Source organism: Helianthus annuus, chromosome 11 (assembly GCF_002127325.2).
Source record: "Helianthus annuus cultivar XRQ/B chromosome 11, HanXRQr2.0-SUNRISE, whole genome shotgun sequence".
Classification (NCBI taxonomy): domain Eukaryota; kingdom Viridiplantae; phylum Streptophyta; class Magnoliopsida; order Asterales; family Asteraceae; genus Helianthus; species Helianthus annuus.
Genome location: NC_035443.2, coordinates 132,519,655 through 132,541,337, shown reverse-complemented (window position 1 = coordinate 132,541,337; position 21,683 = coordinate 132,519,655). Strand labels below are relative to the sequence as shown.

General features: G+C 40.5%; 1 protein-coding gene across 1 annotated transcript; it reads right to left on the bottom strand.

The window, feature by feature from the left end:
* Nucleotides 1-19,029: 19,029 nt before the first annotated feature.
* LOC110890275 (stemmadenine O-acetyltransferase) lies at nt 19,030-20,948 on the bottom strand. The gene is made up of 3 exons (XM_022137875.2): nt 20,683-20,948; nt 20,123-20,582; nt 19,030-20,036 (listed from the first exon to the last, which is right to left on the bottom strand). The coding sequence occupies exons 1-3, from the start codon at nt 20,874-20,876 to the stop codon at nt 19,122-19,124; spliced, it is 1,569 nt and encodes a 522-aa protein (XP_021993567.1). The 5' UTR covers nt 20,877-20,948; the 3' UTR covers nt 19,030-19,121.
* Between the last annotated feature and the right edge of the window lie 735 nt (nt 20,949-21,683).

Sequence of the window (21,683 nt, the reverse complement as noted above, 5' to 3'; positions counted from 1 at the left end):
TAAAAGAGAGTAATTCCAATCTTATCATATAATAATATCCTGATTAACCAAACATATGCAGGAATATTCAAAGCAGATATCCTTACCAAACATGATGGAATAAGAATGTTGGCTGGAACTTGGATGGCTAAGCAGAAAGGTTCTTTCGATCTTTGGCAAATTGAAAATGGCCTTTGTTTTGGTCAAAAATCACACAAGGATAATGTAACCAAACTTTATGTAAACGGGGTATGATGCTTGGAAAATTATGAAAGTAAAGGATCACTTTTATGAGAAATATGCAAAGACACAATGATTTATACGAGGAAAAAGCCCTTGATCAATGTATGATCTCCGGCATAAAAAACCTCGGGTGATGGCAACTACCGATCACCAACTTCAATATAAGAAAAATATAATTACAACTTCGGATGATAATGAGCTGAGTACAAGGATCACTATAGTTTCGAGTGTCTAAGCGTGTGAGAATTGTGTTGTGTGTTGTCGTGTGTTCTTCCAAATGAGGAAGAGTGGTATTTATACAAGTGTAGGTGACCTATTTTAGGTAAAAAGACTAATAATCAGCTCATTACCCCTTTAGAAACAAAAACAATCTAGCCTAAATTGCCGCCCATAAATCAAGCTAAGTTTCCATATCCTTTGCAACGTCTATCTTTGATTAAGCTCATGCTATAATTGTGAAGACGCGTCCCTTGATTATGATGCTAAGAGCGTATCCTGCTAGATGTTCCTGCAAAATAACATTGTTTTAAACGAAGGCAACTGTTAGCATGAGGATCCTTTGATGGTCCATGATCCTGATCCTGAAGTCCTGCTGAGGATCACTGTCTGCCAAAGAAACAAGGATCACTGGTTAGGATCACGTGTAAGGATCACGTATAATAAAAATCCAGCCCTAACAATTGCCCCCAAAATATAAGGAGTTTATTTTAAATTAACGAGTTGTATTTTGTTTTGATCTTATCTCCAACGGGCAACTCCGAACAACTAGCTGTTACAACCGGACTAGCCGTTGCGATCATTACGTCATAGATGTGACAATCCCTGCAAATCATGATTATAAATAGGAGATAGGGTTGGGATCACTCTGCATTTAAATTCGAGATATCTTCCCTTTATAATCGCTACCGAAGATCGATCAGGTATTCTCTTTTCTTCTCTTTTCATTCTTCCTTCTCTTGCTCTGTTTTTCTGCTCCCCTGTTTTTATTCTGCTGTGAGGATGTTGCTCCGAAACTCTCCCCATAAGGATCACGAGAAGAGCAGTCCCCTGAAAAGCCAAGGGATCATTAAGGACTCTCCTACGGAGAGATGTTGCTTTACCGATGCTCATGTAGATAGGATTCGTCATTGCTTTCCGGCGAATGCTGTTTTCAAATCCTTCACACCCACTGCTTTGAGTGACTTTGTTTCAGACGTCTGGATGGCTTTTCCTGCAACCCCGTTCACTATAGGATATTCGTATCCTTTTCCAGCCTTCACCCAATCCTTCTTCTCTTTAACCGGCATATCTTATATCCAGGCTATGCCGATGATCTGGAGGGTCTTGTATACCTTCGAGAGGATCATCGAGCAGGAGGGAATTGATTTGGGGATGGCAGAGCTGGCCGAACTTTATGATCTTACCACGTTTGGTTCTTACCGATATCTGTTAAAACGGAAAGCTGGGGAGGATCACCCTGTTTTGAAAGTTACCAAAAATGACACAAACTGGAAGCGTCGTTTCTTCTTTGTGAGAAGGGATTCCCTCCCTGATGGGAATGATCTGCCCAAGGAGTGGGCCACCCATGGTAGGATAGAGGATCCTGGAAGGATCACCATCAGACTGATCTCTTATGATGAGGATCACTAATGTCTTGTTTTTTGTTTATTGTGCAGCTGTCTCCATTGCTCATCTCAAGTTAACCCCTGCTGCCAGAGAGAGGGTCCTTGCTTTCAAGAATCTTGATCCTGAAATCAGAAGTTTTCAAGTCACCGTCCAAGATTCTCAAGAAGTATCCTCCGCATCTGCCACTATGTCAAGTAAGTATCCTTATTAAAAAGTAAGTTATATGTAAGACTGTTTAGTTAGTAAGGGAACTTATCTTGTTTTGGTTGTGTAGGCGCTGGGAAACCTGCTAAGTCTGCCAAGTCTGCATCCAAGTTCGGGATTGATGAACTTGCCAACGTCAAGTCTTCACGAAAGAAAGCTTCTGTTGCCAGTCCCTCTGCTTCGGCTCCTAAAGCACCTGTTAGAGGTAAGGGGAAGAAGAGGAAGACTTCTGAGGATCTCCAAGGATTTCCCCTGATCCGCCAACAGTTCCTTGACTATGTCAATGAGGTAAGGATCATTGCCCCTGTTGGTTATCCTTCTCGAATATCCTGCTTGTATATTCTGCCTGTATATCCTGCTTTTTTGAGGATCACCTGATCCTGAACTTACCTTTTTTCTCTTTTGCAGAAACTTGCTGAGATTGAGACCTACCTTGGCCACGTCGAGGATCAGGAGAGCCAAATCGCCGACCTCCAACAAATGGGCGTGTTAAAGGATCTCAAGATAGCCGATCTTGAGAAGGAGCTCCGGGCTACAAAGGATGAGGCTGCTCAAAGGCTAATTGACATGGATGGCGAGAAGCAGGAGATCATCCAGGATGCCAAGGTCTCTGCCGCAACTGCTATGTACAAGATACAACTACAAATGGCTGCGGAGGCTCAGGATCCTGCCTTTGACAAGAGCTCATGGGACGTGGAGGGTTGGAAGACAAGATTGGCAGAGCTGGAGGATGAGGACGAAGCAGAGGAGATCCCAATGCTGGAGGGCGGTGATGCTGACAAGGATCAGCGTGGAGAAGCTGGTGGTGATGGAGCAGCAAAGGTGTGAGCTGCTGGATTGGGCGATGATGGATATTTCGAGACTAGGCCGGAGCCCAATTTTTTTTTGAGTTTGGTAGTGGTTTGTTTGTGGTTTGAGACAATTATGGTTTGTAATCTTTGAACAATAGTTTTTAGGGTTAAGGATCCTGGAACGTTTGAACAATAGGTAGGATCGCAAAAGGTGGAGGGATCCTCTGTTTGGGGGATGAAGCCTTTGTGATCCTGCCTCCTTTAATTTCCTGCACCTGCTAAGACCGCATAGACAATGGACACCCTTTGCCAACCCATGTGGACGGGCCACGTTTTGCTGGTAGAAATGTGGGTTGGCAATTTTGACAACTTTTGAAGGGTTAATCCTTTCGTTAATAAATAAAATCTTAAACTTTTTTCGTTATCTTGTGTTATTATCCTTTTTATTTTCAATTGTTTTGACACATGTTTGTTTGAGTAAGAAAAGTTGAGCAAATTATGTTTAAGAAATTTAGGATATGATCCTGGATCAAATATCCTATAATCGAAAATTTTCAAGGTAGTTTATTTTAAGGATCATAGGTTCAGTTGTCAAGGTCCAAAGGTTATTCAAATGAATAATAAAATTAAAAATAGTTAAGGATCATACCTGAGGATCCAAGTTAGGATCCTAACCTTTAATCGGGATAACCATAAGTAAAACTTTAATGGACAATAAGGATTAAGGATCCTTAATTGTTTAACTTCGAAAACCTGAAAAAATGGAATATAACTTGGGACTAAGCCAATATAAAAGATAAGTTAGTAACTGGGGACAAGCCCAAAGGATAACTGGGGATGATCCCAAAGGATCACTGGGGACAAGCCCAAAGGATAACTGGGGACAAGCCCAAAGGATCGTATGTAAACTGGAGTATGGCCCTTACTGGCGACTATCCAAACTTAGTGACATGAAAATGTCAAAACCTTAGCTAACGTGAAAACGTTAGAAACCTTATGAACGGATGTATGGTACGTCTACCATTATACGTAGGATCCTGGGTATAGCCAGTACGATGAGGTTGTCAGCCCCGGAAGTGGGTACTGGTCCCAAAGACGTGAACTATATCAGGATCATCGTGCGCTGCTGGCGGAAACTGGGGATAATCCCAAGGATAACTGGGGTTGGACCCAAGGATCTGCGTTGCTTTTGAGGATCTTTGACGATATGCTGTAGATACCTGAACTATCATAACTCAAATGGTTCGTGAGAAGAGGATGAAGGATACAGGATCCTTATCCTTTGGTAAAAAGTAAGGAAATGTAATAGTTTTAAGATAAGGACATTACCAGAGTAAGGATCACTGGCATCACCGGGATCCTTTGAGGATACTTCAATGTAAGGATCACATGCTTGAAGGATCACGTTCACATAAAGTATCTCTTTAAGTGAACAGCATTCCAGGCTCTTGGTAATAAGTTTCCTTCCATGGTTAGCAATCTGTATGCCCCCTTTCCTGCTTCAGCCTCAATCAAGTAAGGGCCTTCCCACTTTGGTGCTAACTTTCCGTCAGCAGGATTAATAGTGTTTTGGAATGTTTTTCTCAACACCATATCTCCGACTTGGAACTTCCTTATCCTAACATTTTTGTTGTAAGCACCAGCCATTCTTTGTTGGTAGCTTGCCATCCTTATCCTAGCCAGATCCCTGATTTCCTCAATAGTATCCAAATCCTGAGCCAGGATTGTCGCATTCTCTTCAGGATCACGAGCACTTGTTCTAGCAGTTGGGATCACCATCTCTGTTGGGATCACTGCTTCTGCCCCAAATACTAAAGAGAAAGGTGTTTGACCAGTGGCATTCTTGGGAGTTGTTCTATCAGCCCATAGCACATAAGGTAACTCCTCTGCCCATTTTCCTTTCTTGGATCCCAGCTTCTTCTTCAGATTGTTTATGATGATCTTGTTGGATGATTCTGCTTGGCCATTGGCCTGTGGATGAACTGGTGTTGATGTTATCATCTTGATTCCCCAACTGTCACAAAAGTTAGTAGTTCTGCTTCCAATGAATTGGGAACCATTATCACATACAATTTCAGAGGGAATGCCAAATCTAGTTATAATGTTTCTTTTGATAAAGGATATAACTTCTTTTTCCCTGACTTGAGCAAAAGCTTCAGCCTCTATCCACTTAGAGAAGTAGTCAGTCATGGCAAGCATAAATACTTTTCCACCAGGTGCTTTAGGGAGCTTGCCAACTATATCCATTCCCCATCTCATGAATGGCCAAGAGGATGGTATGGGGTGTAGCAATTCAGCTGGTTGATGAAGGATATTGCTGTGTCTTTGACAAGGATCACATTTCCTAGCATATTCTACAACATCCCTTTTCATGGTTGGCCAGTAGTATCCTGTTCTAAGGATCCTTGAGAATAATGCCCTGCCCCCAGTGTGGTTTCCACAATCTCCTTCATGGAAGTCTCTCAACCCTTCTTCAATTTCAGGATCCTCAATACATCTTAAATATGGTCCTGCAAGGGATCGTTTATATAGCACATTATTTAAGATTGTAAATTGAGATACCTTGATCCTGAAAGCTCTAGGATTTTCTCCCATCGGAATCTCTCCGTGTTGCAAGTATTTCATGATTGGTGAGACCCATGATCCTGCATAAGATTGAGCTTCTTCACTAGGGATTACTGCAGTATCCTCTTCTATTTCCATGGCCACTTGATTTTCAATAGCAGGAGCCAGGATATGGATGATAGGGATACTTATGTCTTCTGGAATTTTTAAGGATGATCCTAAGTTGGCCAATGCATCAGCTTCCGTGTTATCCTCCCTTGGTACCTGTGTTAAGCTGAAAGAAACAAAAGAGAGTGCCAATTCTTTGACTATCTCTAAATATTTGGTTAGTTTTTCACCTTTAACAGCATAGGATCCATTAAAGTGATTGGTGATCAATAATGAGTCTACATATACTTTAAGATATTTTACCCCCATATCCTTAGCAATTTGCAAGCCAGCAATTAAGGCTTCATATTCAGCCTCATTGTTAGTTGCTTGGAACTCACAGGCTATGGAGTGGGGTATTATGTCCCCCTGTGGCGATTTTAGTAGTATCCCGAGCCCTGTGCCCTTGACGTTTGAGGATCCATTAGTGTGTAGTATCCAGGGATCCTTGGTCTCATCCAGCTGTTGGACTTCCAATTCTGCTTCTTTTTGTAGATCACTACTGAAATCAGCCACAAAGTCAGCTAGTGCTTGGGATTTAATGGCTGTTCTTGGCTCATATCTTATATCATGGGCACTAAGCTTTACTGCCCACTTAGCCATTCTTCCTGACATCTCTGGTTTCCTGAGGACATTCTTAATTGGAAAGTTAGTTTTAACAACAATAGTATGGGTTTCAAAATATTGCCTTAACTTAGTTGATGCCATGATTAATGCAAGAATAAGTTTTTTGAGGTGTGAGTACCTGGATTCAGCATCAAGTAAACTCTTACTTACATAGTAGATAGGATATTGTGTACCTTCATGATCCTTAACAAGGACAGCGCTTACAGCGGTTGAGGATACCGCCAAATATAAGGATAACACATCTCCTTTTTCGGGTTTTGATAATGCTGGTGCTGAGGACATATATTCTTTAAGGGCTTGTAAAGCATTCTCATGTTTCTCAGTCCATTCAAACTTCTTGTTCTTCCTTAGGATATCGTAAAATTCTTTACATTTTTCTGAGGATTTTGATATGAACCTGTTCAGAGCTGCTATCCTGCCTGTTAGCCTTTGCACATCCTTAGCATTGGCAGGAGACTTGATGTTTACTAGTGCTTTAATTTGCTCCGGACTTGCCTCAATGCCCCTCTGAGTTACCATATATCCTAGGAATTTACCTGCCTTAACACCAAAGTGGCACTTTGAAGGATTAAGCTTCATGTTATAATTATCAAGGATATCAAATGCTTCCTCCAAATCCCTTAGGTGATCCTCAGCTTTCTTTGATTTGACTACCATATCATCTATGTATACTTCCATAGTTTGTCCAATTTGATCTTTGAACATCATATTCACCAGCCTTTGATATGTTGCACCTGCATTTCTTAATCCAAAAGGCATGGCAATATAACAATACAAACCTGTTGGGGTCATAAAGGCTGTATCCTCTTGGTCAGATGGCTCCATCTGAATTTGTTGGAACCCAGATGATGCATCCATAAAGGTTAACAGTTCATGCCCCGCTGTTGCATCCACCATGGAGTCAATGTGGGGTAATGGGAAGGGATCCTTGGGACATGCCTTATTTAAATCAGTGAAATCGACACATACCCTCCACTTTCCGTTTTTCTTTTGGACAACGACCACATTGGCTAACCATTTTGGATATTTTACCTCTCTGATCATACCTGCTCGAAGTAGTCTCTCTACTTCTTCTTGGATAATGGCATTCCTTTCCGGTGCAAACTTCCTCCTTTTTTGATGGATTGGTTTGATAGATCTGTCAATGCCAAGTTTGTGAGTAATAATATCCTTAGATATACCTGTCATATCTTCATGTTTCCAAGCAAAGGTAGATTTTCTCCTTTTGAGGAAGGATATTAAGTCTTCTTTCATCTTGCCAAGGATCCCTGATCCGATATAGATTTTTGATTCAGGATCACTAGGATCCAAAAGGATTTCGTCCACATCTTGTTCCTTTGCCTCCAAGACATTCCTCGGAGGATACTGTAATTGCTATTGCTCCCTTGGCTTCGAGGTTGGTTTCATGGATGAGGTATAACAATCCTTAGCCTCCTGCTGATCACTGTCGATCTTGATTATTCCCCATGGGCTAGGGAGCTTCACACATTGATGGTAGGTGGATGGGACTGCTTTCATATCGTGTATCCAAGGTCTGCCAACGATTACATTGCAACAAGATAAACAGTCAATAACACAAAATTTCTGATAATTATGTAATCCTTCTACGTAGATTGGGAGTTTGATGTCCCCCAGAGTTTTCTTCGTTTCTCCACTGAATCCTACAAGCACGGAAGATCTTGGTGTGATATCTGATTCTGGGATACCCATTTTCTTCAGAACATCAAGCTGGATAATGTTGACTGAGCTTCCTCCATCGATAAGGATCCTGCGGACAAAATGGTTAGAGATAAAGAGGGTAATAACTAAACTATCATGGTGAGGATCCTGGATGTTAACACGATCATCCTCATCAAACGTTATCATTTTTCCTTCTGAGACACTTGACGTTCGAATAGGTCTCTCTCCATTATCCATTTTAGCTTCCTTTGCATGCCTTTTAGCTGCCGAGAAGGATGTACCACAGATGTCTGATCCTCCGGAAATAAAGTTGATCACTTGTGCATTTACCGGAGGTGCTGGAGCCTTTTCAGGGATCCTTTCAGGATCCTGAGTCCTTTGCTTTTTTCTTCCCAACAATTCTTTTAGGTGTCCCTTGCTTAACAGATATCCAATCTCTTTTCTTAAAGCTATGCATTCTTCAGTTAGATGCCCGAAATCCTCATGGTATGCACACCATTTTGACTTGTCTTTAGTCCCGGATGGTTTATCATTCTTCCTGGGCCACCTAGCTTTTTCACCTAGATTCTGCATTGCAAGGATTAGTTCTTGATGATCAACGGAAAAACAATATTCTGAGATTGGAGGATAATCTTCATCATCCTGTTCTTGGTCAACAGCATGCACATTCTGGTTCTCATTTCTATGGTAGGATTTGAATTTGTTGTTCTTGAAGGAGGATCCTTGCTTCTCCTGTTTTGAGGATCCTACTTGTCTCTCCTGGATCCTCTTGTCATCCTCTAGCCGGATGAACCCGAGTGCCCGAGTTCTTACTTCATCTAGGTTCCTGCATGGTGTCATAACAAGATCATCATAGAATAATGAATCCTTAAGCAGTCCCATTTTGAAGGCTTCAACAGCCGTAGCCATATCCAAGTTGGGAATGTCCAAGGATTCTTTACTAAATTTAGTTATGTAATCCCTTAACGATTCATTATGACTTTGAGTTACCCTATATAAATCACTGGTTAATATTTCAAATTTTCTACTACAAGAGAATTGGTTATTGAATAAATTAACTAAATTAGCAAATGAAGTAATAGAGTAAGGGGGAAGACTTAGCAGCCACTTAAGAGCTGATCCAGTAAGAGTGGATCCAAATCCTTTACATAGGCATGCTTCCTTCAGCTTTTCTGGGATAGGATTGATCTCCATCCTCTCCCTGTATTGTGCTATGTGCTCCTCTGGATCCGTTGTACCATCATACAGCTTCGTAGTAGGGATATGGAACCTTTTGGGTACCTCTGCATCACAAATTGGTGGTGCAAAGCGAGATACCTTGTGGCTTCCATCTGCAATCTCTGGGATAGGCTTGACTACCCCTGGAACACTTGAGATCATATCTTTTAGCTTCTGCAATTCCTTGGCCATAGCATGATTGACACCTGTATCCTGCATGAATCCATGGTTAGTAGTAAGATGATTATTTAAAGTGTTACCTCCCATTGAGTTCAAGTTAGTGAATCCATATTGCTGGGATTCAGGGATAACGGAGGGACCAGTGGAAGCAATGGTCTGCATTGGAATGAAGTCCCCTTGATGGATATCTAGACTTCCTGTTTGCGAACTTTTCAGGGATCCTGGCATCTGGAAGGATCCCGGTATTTGGAAGGATCCTGGAACGAAGGAGGATCCTTGAACCTGGGATGATCCTGGAACGAAGGAGGATCCTTGACCCTGGGATGATCCTGGAATAAAGTAGGATCCTTGAAACTGCTGTGCTCCCGGATAGGCTCCCGAATTCATGAAGGATCCTATATGCTGGGGATAGGATCCTGCCGGCTGAAAGTGTGAGCCTGATGCCTGAGTCATTGCTGTCGATCCGAGGTGCAATCCCCTTGATTCTCCCATAATTTGCACGTCTGGAATTCCTGATGGCTGAGAAGTAATCATTGGAGTATCAAAGATCAAAGACTTGGGCATCAGTGGGGAATGATCCTCCGCCGTTTTCTTCTGTCTTTTGAGATCTCCAATTTCCCTGAGGATCCTTTCATTAGTTTCATCCTGCCGCTGCATACGATCCTTCATCTGCAAAATCAAAGTAAATACATCACTAGTACTGGGAATATAAGAATTCATAGCAGAAGGAGATGGAGTTTTAGAATTAGTAGGAGTTTGTCTCTTCTCAGCATTCTTCTGGGATCCTGCCGGTGGTGGTGGCAGAATGTTCTGGGACGAGGTGATTGCAGACATTGCGGTGGACATGTTTTTCAATGATGAAGCCATGTAATTCTTTGAAATGATTTCGAACAAAAGGTTTTCTTATGAATGAAGCACCAATTGCCCCACGGTGGGCGCCAAACTGTTTTGGTCAAAAATCACACAAGGATAATGTAACCAAACTTTATGTAAACGGGGTATGATGCTTGGTAAATTATGAAAGTAAAGGATCACTTTTATGAGAAATATGCAAAGACACAATGATTTATACGAGGAAAAAGCCCTTGATCAATGTATGATCTCCGGCATAAAAAACCTCGGGTGATGGCAACTACCGATCACCAACTTCAATATAAGAAAAATATAATTACAACTTCAGATGATAATGAGCTGAGTACAAGGATCACTATAGTTTCGAGTGTCTAAGCGTGTGAGAATTGTGTTGTGTGTTGTCGTGTGTTCTTCCAAATGAGGAAGAGTGGTATTTATACAAGTGTAGGTGACCTATTTTAGGTAAAAAGACTAATAATCAGCTCATTACCCCTTTAGAAACAAAAACAATCTAGCCTAAATTGCCGCCCATAAATCAAGCTAAGTTTCCATATCCTTTGCAACGTCTATCTTTGATTAAGCTCATGCTATAATTGTGAAGACGCGTCCCTTGATTATGATGCTAAGAGCGTATCCTGCTAGATGTTCCTGCAAAATAACATTGTTTTAAACGAAGGCAACTGTTAGCATGAGGATCCTTTGATGGTCCATGATCCTGATCCTGAAGTCCTGCTGAGGATCACTGTCTGCCAAAGAAACAAGGATCACTGGTTAGGATCACGTGTAAGGATCACGTATAATAAAAATCCAGCCCTAACAGCCTTAATCCGTGTCTCTGACTCTGGAGCTCGGGGAGCTAGTTTCCTGAAATCTGCTGCACAAAAAAACAAGGATTTAAGTTCGGGATGTCAAAGCAGGATATATTTGGGGATATTCCTAAAACCCTAAATCCTAACCTTGGTCAACCACTCCTCCGGGAAATCACCGCCATTGATGATGGAGTCACTCTTAACAAAGAAGAACTTGCACTTCCGCTCATCCTCATTCTTAGTAGCTCGGAGAATAAGAGGACTGTTGGAGGTGGAAAACAACAAGAATCGACTAGATCCATGGGACCTCAAACGGTAGGCCATGGGTAAATCCTCGATACTAAGATCAGGGATGTGGTTGGTTTTAATTCGGTCAAGCATAAGTAATATCCTCCAAACCATGGGCATGGTTTGGGAAAAGCTCAGACCGGTGACACGGAAGAACTCCATGATAAACTCTGGGAATGGGAACCTAAGACCTATGGAAAAAGGGTACGCCAAGAAACAAAGCCACTCAGTTGAAGACACATCCACTCGTCGATTCTGATCGTACGGTCGGATAACGGCGTCATCCAGGAAAGCGCTGGAGGATCGGAGATCAGCTATATCAGCATTATCGAAGCTACAAACCTCCTGCTCAAGATTTCTGAGCAGGTTCTATGCAACGATGTTGGAGTGGAATAGCCGGTACAAGATTGTGTGTGTTTGGCCATGGAGAAATAATGGTGAAGAAGACGAAATGCAGAGGAAAAGGTTTGAAGGAAAGAGAGAACAATAACTGAAGTTCTGATGCAATAAGATAAAAGAAGGATTTGGGGAGAAGATATAAGGAAATGACTAGCTAATTATGAGAAAATATTGCGTCGGAAGTTGCACCAAGTCACATCAACATCTCTATCCCATTAGAAATTTCGAACAACTAAAAATATATCCGTTGGAATCAGGATATCCAACAGCTATATTTTCAGGGACAATTGTTATGGATGGAATTTTGAACCTATATCCCGATAATATATCCTGACTTTATGTTTCTAATCTGCGACCAGGATACCGAACCAGGATATTGGTGACATCCTGCAGAAGTATCTTGTTCGTTACTAATGGTTTGTTTGTATACTTTAGTTGCAAGGGACCAACGTTAACAATGAGTAGGTCTACCCGAAGACTCGCTCATAGTGGTTGGTTGAAAGGTGAACGTTGATAGCGGATGAAGAGGTCTACAACGGTCACAAGGGGATATTCTCTGTATCCCAGAATTGTAGGATATTCAGTTAGAATTTAAAAACTATATAAGGGGATGCCAGATCATTAGAAAAACTCATGTAATCTCGTAAACACATTGATTACTTGCTACATTCACAATCATTCACTCATATCTCACAATCACTGTAACACTTAGAGCTAATCCGTGCATTATCCTGAAGCTGTATCACGATATTTCAATCAAGAAGAAGAACAAAGGCAGCTGGCAGTTGTCAGCTCCCGAGGTTTTGTGCCGGCGATCTAGATAGATCAAGGGCTTTCCTCGTACATCCCGCATTAATCTTTACATTTATTATTCATTATTTGATAATTGATATAGTTTGATATCTTGAAACTATATCCTGAAACTGTTTTCTTTATTAATCAACTTAATACATTTTTGTGAATCTCTGTAGCACACTACCTCACAAACTAAATTTGATCACTTAATTGCTTTAGAAATTTTTGACCAAAAACAATTAGCATATGTCGGGTGTATGCCTACACCCCATGCTTAAGTCGTGGCCATTTGCAATTAAATGAGCCGATGATATCTAGGACACGGTCGCATTAACCCCCAATGTTTAAGTTATCAAGAATAACATATTAAAACGGGTTATGCGGACATTCTAGTCACAATCCGACATATGATCCCATACCCGACCAAGCGGCAATAATTTACCGTATCCCAAGCCTGTATAGGGAAAATAGGTTAAGAGTATTTACCTGGCTTAAAAGTCTTACAATCCAAGACAAAAATATAAGCACAACCGATATAACAAATAACTTAGCACGGCTGCAATCTACTAGAAGCCCTGGTCTAGAATGAATGGTATAATAACCAATTAGAATGTTAACAGGTCCTATTCAAGTCATAGACTTGGACCGGTTAACTTATACATAATGAAAACAGTACGATACACTAGATTAAGCGGTGACCGGATAGAATTTAGTTTAAACCCTCATAAGTACTATGACTTATATAATATGGGGAAACATGATTACATTCTGGAATATAAAGGAAATTGAAGGAGTTTGACCCAAGTCGGTTAACTTACGTAAACTAAGTTACATAAGCTAACCGTATGCGCATAGACAGTATCAGGTGCTCAGATGAGTCATAAACAAGTTCATTATGCCAAAACATTATAATTATATTACCAAGTCAGTAGGTTATGCAAATTATATGTTCATCATAGTTTAAAATCAAGTTATGCACCAAAAGGGCATTTTCGGTAAAATATGGCATAATATGTGAACTTGTGTAAAAACTCGACAACTGATTATGATCATGTATTATAACCACAGAGGATTATCCTACACATAAATATGATTATAATGCAACTCTAATTCAGTAGCTAAGTTGACTAATTCGGGTCAGAATCGAAAGTCAAAGTAGAAGTCAAACTGCTTAACTTTCGGTTGCGAACCGAGGTATAAACTGGAAATGACGGGCTGAACATGTTTAGACATGTTCTAATATTATTTACCAACTGATATAGTGTCAAAAAAATGAGTTAAAACGTTTACAAGTTCATTTGATAAGTTTTCAAAAACTGCGTTTTTTACTTTTTATTAAACATAACTTTGACCCGCCATTTGACCAACTTAACGTGATTTCCAAGAGGTGCCCTTTTGAGGGTTTAACACCTACCTTTTTACGATCGTGTAGCTGTAACAACTCGCACTTTCGCGCTCGTTACTCTCGTTACGCCTAGCACCAGAGATTCGGAGCATAATGTAAACTATATCGCTTACTGCGCTACATCGCATATTTTCGCGCTATATCGCTTACTACACACGCTATATCGCATAACACAACGCATACGCTTATAACGCTAACGCTTACAGATGACATCATGTGAGTATCTAAACTACTCGCTCTCGCTCATCACAACGCAAACTCAACGCAAACTCGAAACGCAGTTACTCATTCTATGACCTATTATATTATATTATTAGATAGATATAAATATCTAAGTATTAAAACTTGTTTAAACGCGCACACGCTGGCACGCGCAACTCAATTTATCGCACTGAAACGCAGCATAACACGATGCTACTTATCTCGCTAAAACGCTTAAAGTACCCACAATGCTTAACACAACAAATCGTGTCAAGCGAACCAAGTTGGAAACTAACAACAAATACACTAGGCCGCCCGAATGGGCCATCCGCTCGGATGGAGCCCATCCGCCCGGATGGAGTATGACCATCTGTCCGGATGGAGTTCGCCTATCCGGACACAGCCATCCGAACCCCGCCATCTGAACATCATCCATCCGGAAATCGCAGACCTTGCTCTCAACTATAAATAGAGGCCTTGTGTCTCATTTCAACACTCTTGTTTCTCCAAACACTCTCAAGCGCTCTCAAGGTTCTGGATTGTGATCATGACCATTTTGTAAGCTTTTCTCTTCCGATATTCATCTCTAACCCACTTCTACTTCGTCCTCTTCCTCACAATCACACACACACCTTAACTGTTTCTCGAAATCACTGATTTCAGACCTCTCGAAGGTGGTTTCCACTCGTTTTGCCTAGGCAAACTGTTGTGGAGCATCATTCAACCGAGATTGGTTCAAGATCTAAAGAATTTTCACATTTTCAACTTATTTACGAAACTTCTCTGTGATTTTTATAAAACAATGGTGGAATCGGGACTCAATCGGACTCTCGATTCATCCCATAGTCAAGAGCCGACTCGAAAACTGATTTCCATCAAAGAGATGGACCGACTAACGGACCGAACATGAATCTTCGTCAAGGACAGAACATCTGGTCGATTGGACAAAGCCCATCCATCCAAATGGGCTGGACTTGGTGTTTTCCGTTGTTTGAATCCGTCAACACGTCCGTCTCCGTTAAACAAAACCATCGTTCAAGAAAACTTTTACAAAACTTTAGCTCAGCCCATCCATCCAAATGGACGATGTCCATTCGTCCGGATGAACTGACCATGATGATTGACGTTGTTTGATTCCTGTTATCACGACAGTTAAAACGTTTTCAATCAAGACTTCAAAATTTTAACGGTTCACAAACAACCACCGACCATCCGCCCGAATGGGCCATCCGTCTAGATGGAGCCCACCCGTCCGGATGGACCCCACCCGTCATGATGGACCCCACCCATCCGGATGGACCAGACTCGTCCGTCCGGATAGGCTGTGGGACACTTAACTCGCTTTTTACCCCACTCGACACTCTGATTTCGACCGTGTCAGCACTTGGAAAACTTGAGCTACTATTCCCGTACGCAGGTTGACCCGGTGCTCCCTTCAATCCAACCAGACCGTGTTCAAGCTGTTAATCACACACTGTGAGTATACTTGACCCCCTTTTTACGCTTTAAAACTCCCTTCAATCCAACCAAACCGTGTTCAAGCTGTTAAACACACACTGTGAGTATACTTGACCTTTTTTTATGCTTTAAAACACACTTTGGGGTGTAACATACGTTCATATCTAAAACACACTTATCAAAATGCAGTACATACTCTAAACTATTATCACATGCGAATGAGTGACGTACATATTTACACGTGATGCTTGATACATATGTTCTAGGACTCTTACTCGTGACGTTCCACCTTAACTAGTATAGTGCTATAGTTCGACTCACACCCGACGGGGTCTAGTTAAGACTAACTCGCACCTTCGCAAACACAACTCGCAGTCATCTCAGAACTTAGCTGGTAGTTTTTGTCTTGTAGTATGTATGTTGTGTATCTCGTGTATGTATGTGGAAATTCGCAATGCTTTTATCTACTTTATTACTATATCAAATCTGTATACTCGCCAATACATTTTTCTATTGACATTATTTTAACGTATGTTGCAGGTTAATCGCAGGTTGTCATGAATCAAGATTAGGAAGTCTAGAAAACTCACCTAAAATCTAGGTTGTCGGATTTGTATTGTTTGAGAGACAGAAAATCTGTATGACTGTTTGTTGAAATATTGTTTATTAGTATGGGATAATGAACACATTAAATATTGTCACTAAATAGTTGTTATGGATTCTCTTAAGCAATATGATTCGCCCAGTGCCACGCCCCGATGATTCCCCCATCGGTTGGGGTGTTATAGTAGCCATGTTTGATTCGAACAATGGCTGGACCATCATGGTCTTAACCGAAAGGCAAAGCAAAAGTCAATTCGCTTGAATTTCGGCTAAATACTTAGCCTATAAAATGAAATAGCTAGGGAGGAATACTTACTTGTATTCCAGAAGAAAGTTAGAACTCAGTATCGGGGCCTCTATAGATCAGAAGCCACTCCAAGAGTGTAGAGAGGAGATTATGAGAAATGAGCAAGGATTCAAGTCACAATGCAATGCTATTACAGTTGGATATGGATTATAGGGCTGTTCCAGGTGTTATGAACTGATCTAGGATGACTCCAGGTGCCTTTGATGTGTCAAGAGCTGCTACATGGTGGCAAATTATGAGAAATGTGGCAAAAGGACAGACTGCCTTGGCCAGCACACATTCTACCATCTGCAGGTCCCTTATGGACCGTAAGGGATCAAGTCTTATGGTCCGTAAGGACCTTAGCGCACATAGTTTTGAATTGGCTTGCGGACCGTAAGCACATAAGGCATATGGTCCGCAACCGACTGCCAGTGACAATATAATTTATGCCATACGGTTTGTAAGCGGCCACTCAGAGGCCAACTTAATTGGCATGTTGACATAAATGGTCCCTCCACAACATTCTTCCATAAATTAACATAGTTAGTCCATCGTCCAACAAAGTGGCATAATTGAGAGATAAATGGACACGTGTAATCATATAATTTGACACCAAATTTCCGAGGTGTTACACATTAGAGCAACCTATTGTATTCTTACTCCACGAAGAAATGTCAGCCATTTCAGGGGAACTCAAATTGAGGATGATGGTGGGATCTCTCAGTTGCAGAGCTTATAAAAGAAGACCCCAAATTTCGACTTGCACTTTCACTCCCTAAGGGGCATTAAGGTCTTTTAACATAAATCCCAATGTTCCACTAATAGACGTTTGCCCCCATAGAGTTGATTACTAGCAATCGACAACCACAAGGATTGGATTGTTGAATTTTTTCAAATAAGGGTTGAACCTGTGATTGGGTGTAAGCCTTGGGGACTGAAACTGTACTTTACTCAAAAGGTAATGATAAAGGTATAAGAAGATATTATTTAATTGAAAAAAGAGAGAAAATGTAGTTGTTTTTAGTGTAATTATATGGTAGAAAATGATGGTTTGTTCTTTCTTAGACAAAATCTTGAAAAAAAGAAGGGAAACCCTTTCGGAATTCAATTATGCTCTTTGTCCCTTCTTCACAAAAAATGGGGAAGCGAATTGATGTACTTATTGGATCCGTCGGGACTGACGGGGCTCGAACCCGCAAGGTCTGCCTTGACAGGGCGGTGCTCTTGCCTATTGAACTATGATCCTAGGGAAATAAGAAGAGATCTAGCAGAAATTTTGGATTCCTTTTTATTCTCTCGTATCAGGTATTTATTAAGAACAAGAGTGTTCTATCATCAATAGTTAATTGACAAATTGTTGGGCCGAGCTGGACTTAAACCAGCGTAGACATATTGTCAACGAATTTACAGTCCGTCCCCATTCGATATGATGTGAATGCCCTTAATCATTGCATTTTAGGAACTCCCTAAAAATACCATTTCTAGTCTTTTGCCTTATTTTATGCATGCTCATTCCACAATCAGGGCTCTTATGCCCGCTTGTGTTTCCGAGTGGCCATAGACTCCCACAACCGATTTGCAACTAATCCCCTGAGAAGACTTTATCTCTAAAAATTATAATCTTTTCATCCTTCAGATAACTCCATCAAATCTCAGGGTGTGTTTGGTTCGCAAAATGTTTTGGAATTGGATTGGAATTTGTATAGAAATTAGAATTTAAAGGAATTGGATTTGGAATTTAGACATTTCAATTGGAATTGGAATCTTAATTCCATTTTTCCATTTTTGATGTGTCTGGTAGTCAAATGAATTGGAATTCATCACCACGGCACCCACCACCCCCAGTTGGGGTCGAAACGGTACGGGTGGAAACGGCGTGTGTCGAATCGGTTTGCGTCTACACAGTTCGGTTCAAATGATTCGTGCTGAAACGGTTCAGGTGGAAACGGTATTGGTCGAAACGGTTCGCGTCGAAACAGTTTGGGTCGAAACGGTTTGGGTGGAAATGGTACGGGTCGAAAGGATTCACGTCGAAACGGTTTGCGTGGAAACGGTACGGGTCGAAACAGTTCGCATCGTAACGGTTCGGGTGGAAAACGTGCGCATCGAAAAGATTCGCATCGAAATGGTTCACATCGAAACGGTTCGGGTGGAAATGGTACGGGTCAAAATGGTTCGCGTCGAAATGGTTCGGGTAGAAACGTTACGGGTCAAAATGGTTGAGGATTACAATAAATTTACTTTAATTCTTTTACATACAAGAAGGATTTTGAGTTTCTTTAGTTAAAGGAATTTGAATGAATTGATGTTAATTCTAATTCCAATTATATTATCAACCAAACACGTAAAGACTAGAATTGAGATGCAATTTCAACAAATTATGTGAACCAAACATTTCAAGAGGTGGAATTTTGATTTCAGTTTCTTAAGTTTCTTAAAGTCCATTGAATTCCTGCGAACCAAACGCACTCTTTTGTTTCACAAATAAATTGATATATAATACGAAGCTTTTATCACAAGCATTCGCTTTTCCCTATTTGTTCGTCTAGTTGTTGTTCATGGAAAAATAATTGCTTCATGTTTGTATTTCTTTTCACGGTTATATTGAGGAATTCACATATTCACGTTATCCTTTTTAGAGTGCATCTAGCAATCTTATATCATGTGATATGTGTATATATAATAATGATATAAAATAAAAACTAAATATTATTGAATATAAAACAAACTTTTGAAGTACAGAAATTGAATTTAGTTCTTATTAAAACTGAAATCAATATGATTCAGTGGTTTAGAAAACGAAGAGGACTTGGGTTGACAGTAGCATAAGACAGGACCTCAGGATCATGCTCGAATATCTCCATTTCATTTGGACTCAGTGTGACTATAGCTTCAACACCATCACCTTTTAGTGTTTCATTCAAATGCACTAACCTAGCAAGTCCTGCATTCATAGCATAAAACCATATCGGCTTTCCCCATCCAAAATTTAAGTCATAAATTCCACTATTCAACAGGCTCGAAGCCACAATGCAATCACCTTCCCTTATCACATCCATCAACTGATTTGATATTCTCGATATCTCCTTGAATGTCTCATGTCCCTTTTCCCCTTTCATGGACTCGATGTGATGCGAGTTGATTTTTGCTACTGATTCTCTTAAATCACCCATCAGGGTTGGTAACTCCAGATGCCTCTCGGGGAAGCATACCGCAACAGCTCCATCAAGAAGGTTTCCAATTGTGTCGTTAGGCAAAGGGGGCGATGCCCTTTTTCGAAAGTTAACCGATGTGAGCAAAAAATGAGGTGACTCTAGACCAAATGGTCTTACTTGGGATGCTGCTTTTGCAACACTTTTCCATACTAAAGCACTTGTGGCCTCCATGCGAGTTGGTGGATGTATTGAGCTCTTGCTGACAACCGGTTGGTTCTTGAGCAATGCCAAAGCCTTTGAATCAAATACAAATCTTTTCGTACAAAGCCTTTCGGTTGCTAGTAACTTGGAAGGCGCTGAGTATTCCAAACAAGGATTGTTAGGAAACATCTCCGAAGCGACAAAACTTGGCGAAATTGTTTCTACGGAACCTCTAGCAGCCGCAGCCCATGCTTTCATAAACATGTAATATGTTTGTCCATCAAAAATCTTGTGTGACAAGGTTGTGGAAATCCCAATCCCACCACAAAGGAAAAAGTTCACCTAGCAAATATTACGCGAATGTTAGTTAACTACATATATAAGTATACAATAACGCGCTATGATAGAATGATATGATTAATAGTTACCTGAATACCAATTACATAATTTCCAATTGAGGATTCTACGGTGCAAGGGCTTTCAGGTATCAACTCTCTCACTTTTTCATCATCCGGATGACATATAAAATCGTTGAGCTTCTGATTGACTCTAGCCTCTATGTAATAGATTCCTTCATCGTTGCACTCGATTTGCAAGTTGTCCTTAACTTTTCCAGCAAAAGGGTAGAATCGAGTAAGAATCTTAGCTAAAGTCTCCTTAAGATGTTTTGATCTTTTGGTTACTACATCCTTAACACTAGTGTTGTCGGTGTTAGGAAAAAATACGATCATAGGGGTGTATATGTCGAACATATATTGGTCTAGAATGGATAGTTTGAAGGTTCTTAGATTATTTGGAGTAGGAGAAGTTGGTTTGATGGTTTCTCTTGAAATTATTTCAAGATCAACATTCTTAGCACCCTTTTCAATCTTGTTAACATCCCGCAACCTGCAGAAATAGTAATAAACCACAACCTATGCATGAGTTATATGTTTGAATCAAGTTAATATGTAGACAACACAAAAAGATCAAGGTGGCCATTGCTAACCTGTATGCGGATTCAGTAATTCCCGAGGTGCTATAATATCGACCTGATGACAAGAATGAGCACTGTAGATGATAGGATTTGATGGGGTTCAAAGTGTCGAAGAAAAACCGAGGATAAGAACCTCCATGAAGATGAAATCGCTGCGAATTAAGGACACGTAAGGTTGCTTTATGGGCTGCGAATAACCACTTCATTATCTTGGATGATGATCAGCTTCACAATACACTTCCCATTTTATAGGATACAAAGTTGATTATATTGGATTTCTACAATATACAATTGAAGTTAGAGACTTAAAGCAAAGATATGGAATATATTGTACTGGTATAAAATTACTCATGCACCTATACTTAAATATAAAAATACGGTTGAGGTGATTTGGTCGCCCGAATCACATCCACTTCATCGTCATGTCCTCGAAGTCGTATTTATAAAAATACTAAACAGGGTGGACAAAAGCATGATCTATACAGTAATTATGAGCTGCTTTTATATCTATATAAAAAATAACATGAACATGTGCCAAGTTGTATTGTATTCAATGAATTCAGACACAAGCGTATGATTGTGGTTTTCTACAAAGTGGTGTAGGAAACCCGTTGGTATAGAGTAAATAAAAATCTTTTATTAACTTGATTTACAATACTAAAATAAGGAAAGCAGTAAATTACAATGTTGTTACAACTGAAATTAAAGGAAAAACAAGAACAAATTACAAAATTGAAAGAAATCCTTGGCTGAGGATCGTGTTAGACACGGTTCCCTTAAAACATATTTCGAGTCTCCCAAGAGGACTCGTTTATTTCCAGAATACAATAGCCCAAGCAGTTGTACTGACGGAGTTGACTAAAACCCGAAGGTGTACCTCGAAGGAAGAAGAAACAAGATAAAGATTCTGCAAAGAAGAAGTTGCATATGTTGGTGAATTGTTCGGTGTGTCTTCTGCAGCAGGTTGGCCTCCATAGTGCAGGTTTGGATGAAACAGAAAAAACGAATTAAAT

Excerpts from the sequence above, each read along its gene's own strand:
- LOC110890275 (XM_022137875.2), bottom strand. The coding sequence starts at position 20,876 with ATGAAGTGGTTATTCGCAGCCCATAAAGCAACCTTACGTGTCCTTAAT. Across the intron at positions 20,583-20,682 it reads ATTACTGAATCCGCATACAG|GTTGCGGGATGTTAACAAGA; the intron begins GTTAGCAATGGC and ends CTATTTCTGCAG. Across the intron at positions 20,037-20,122 it reads ATTATGTAATTGGTATTCAG|GTGAACTTTTTCCTTTGTGG; the intron begins GTAACTATTAAT and ends AATATTTGCTAG.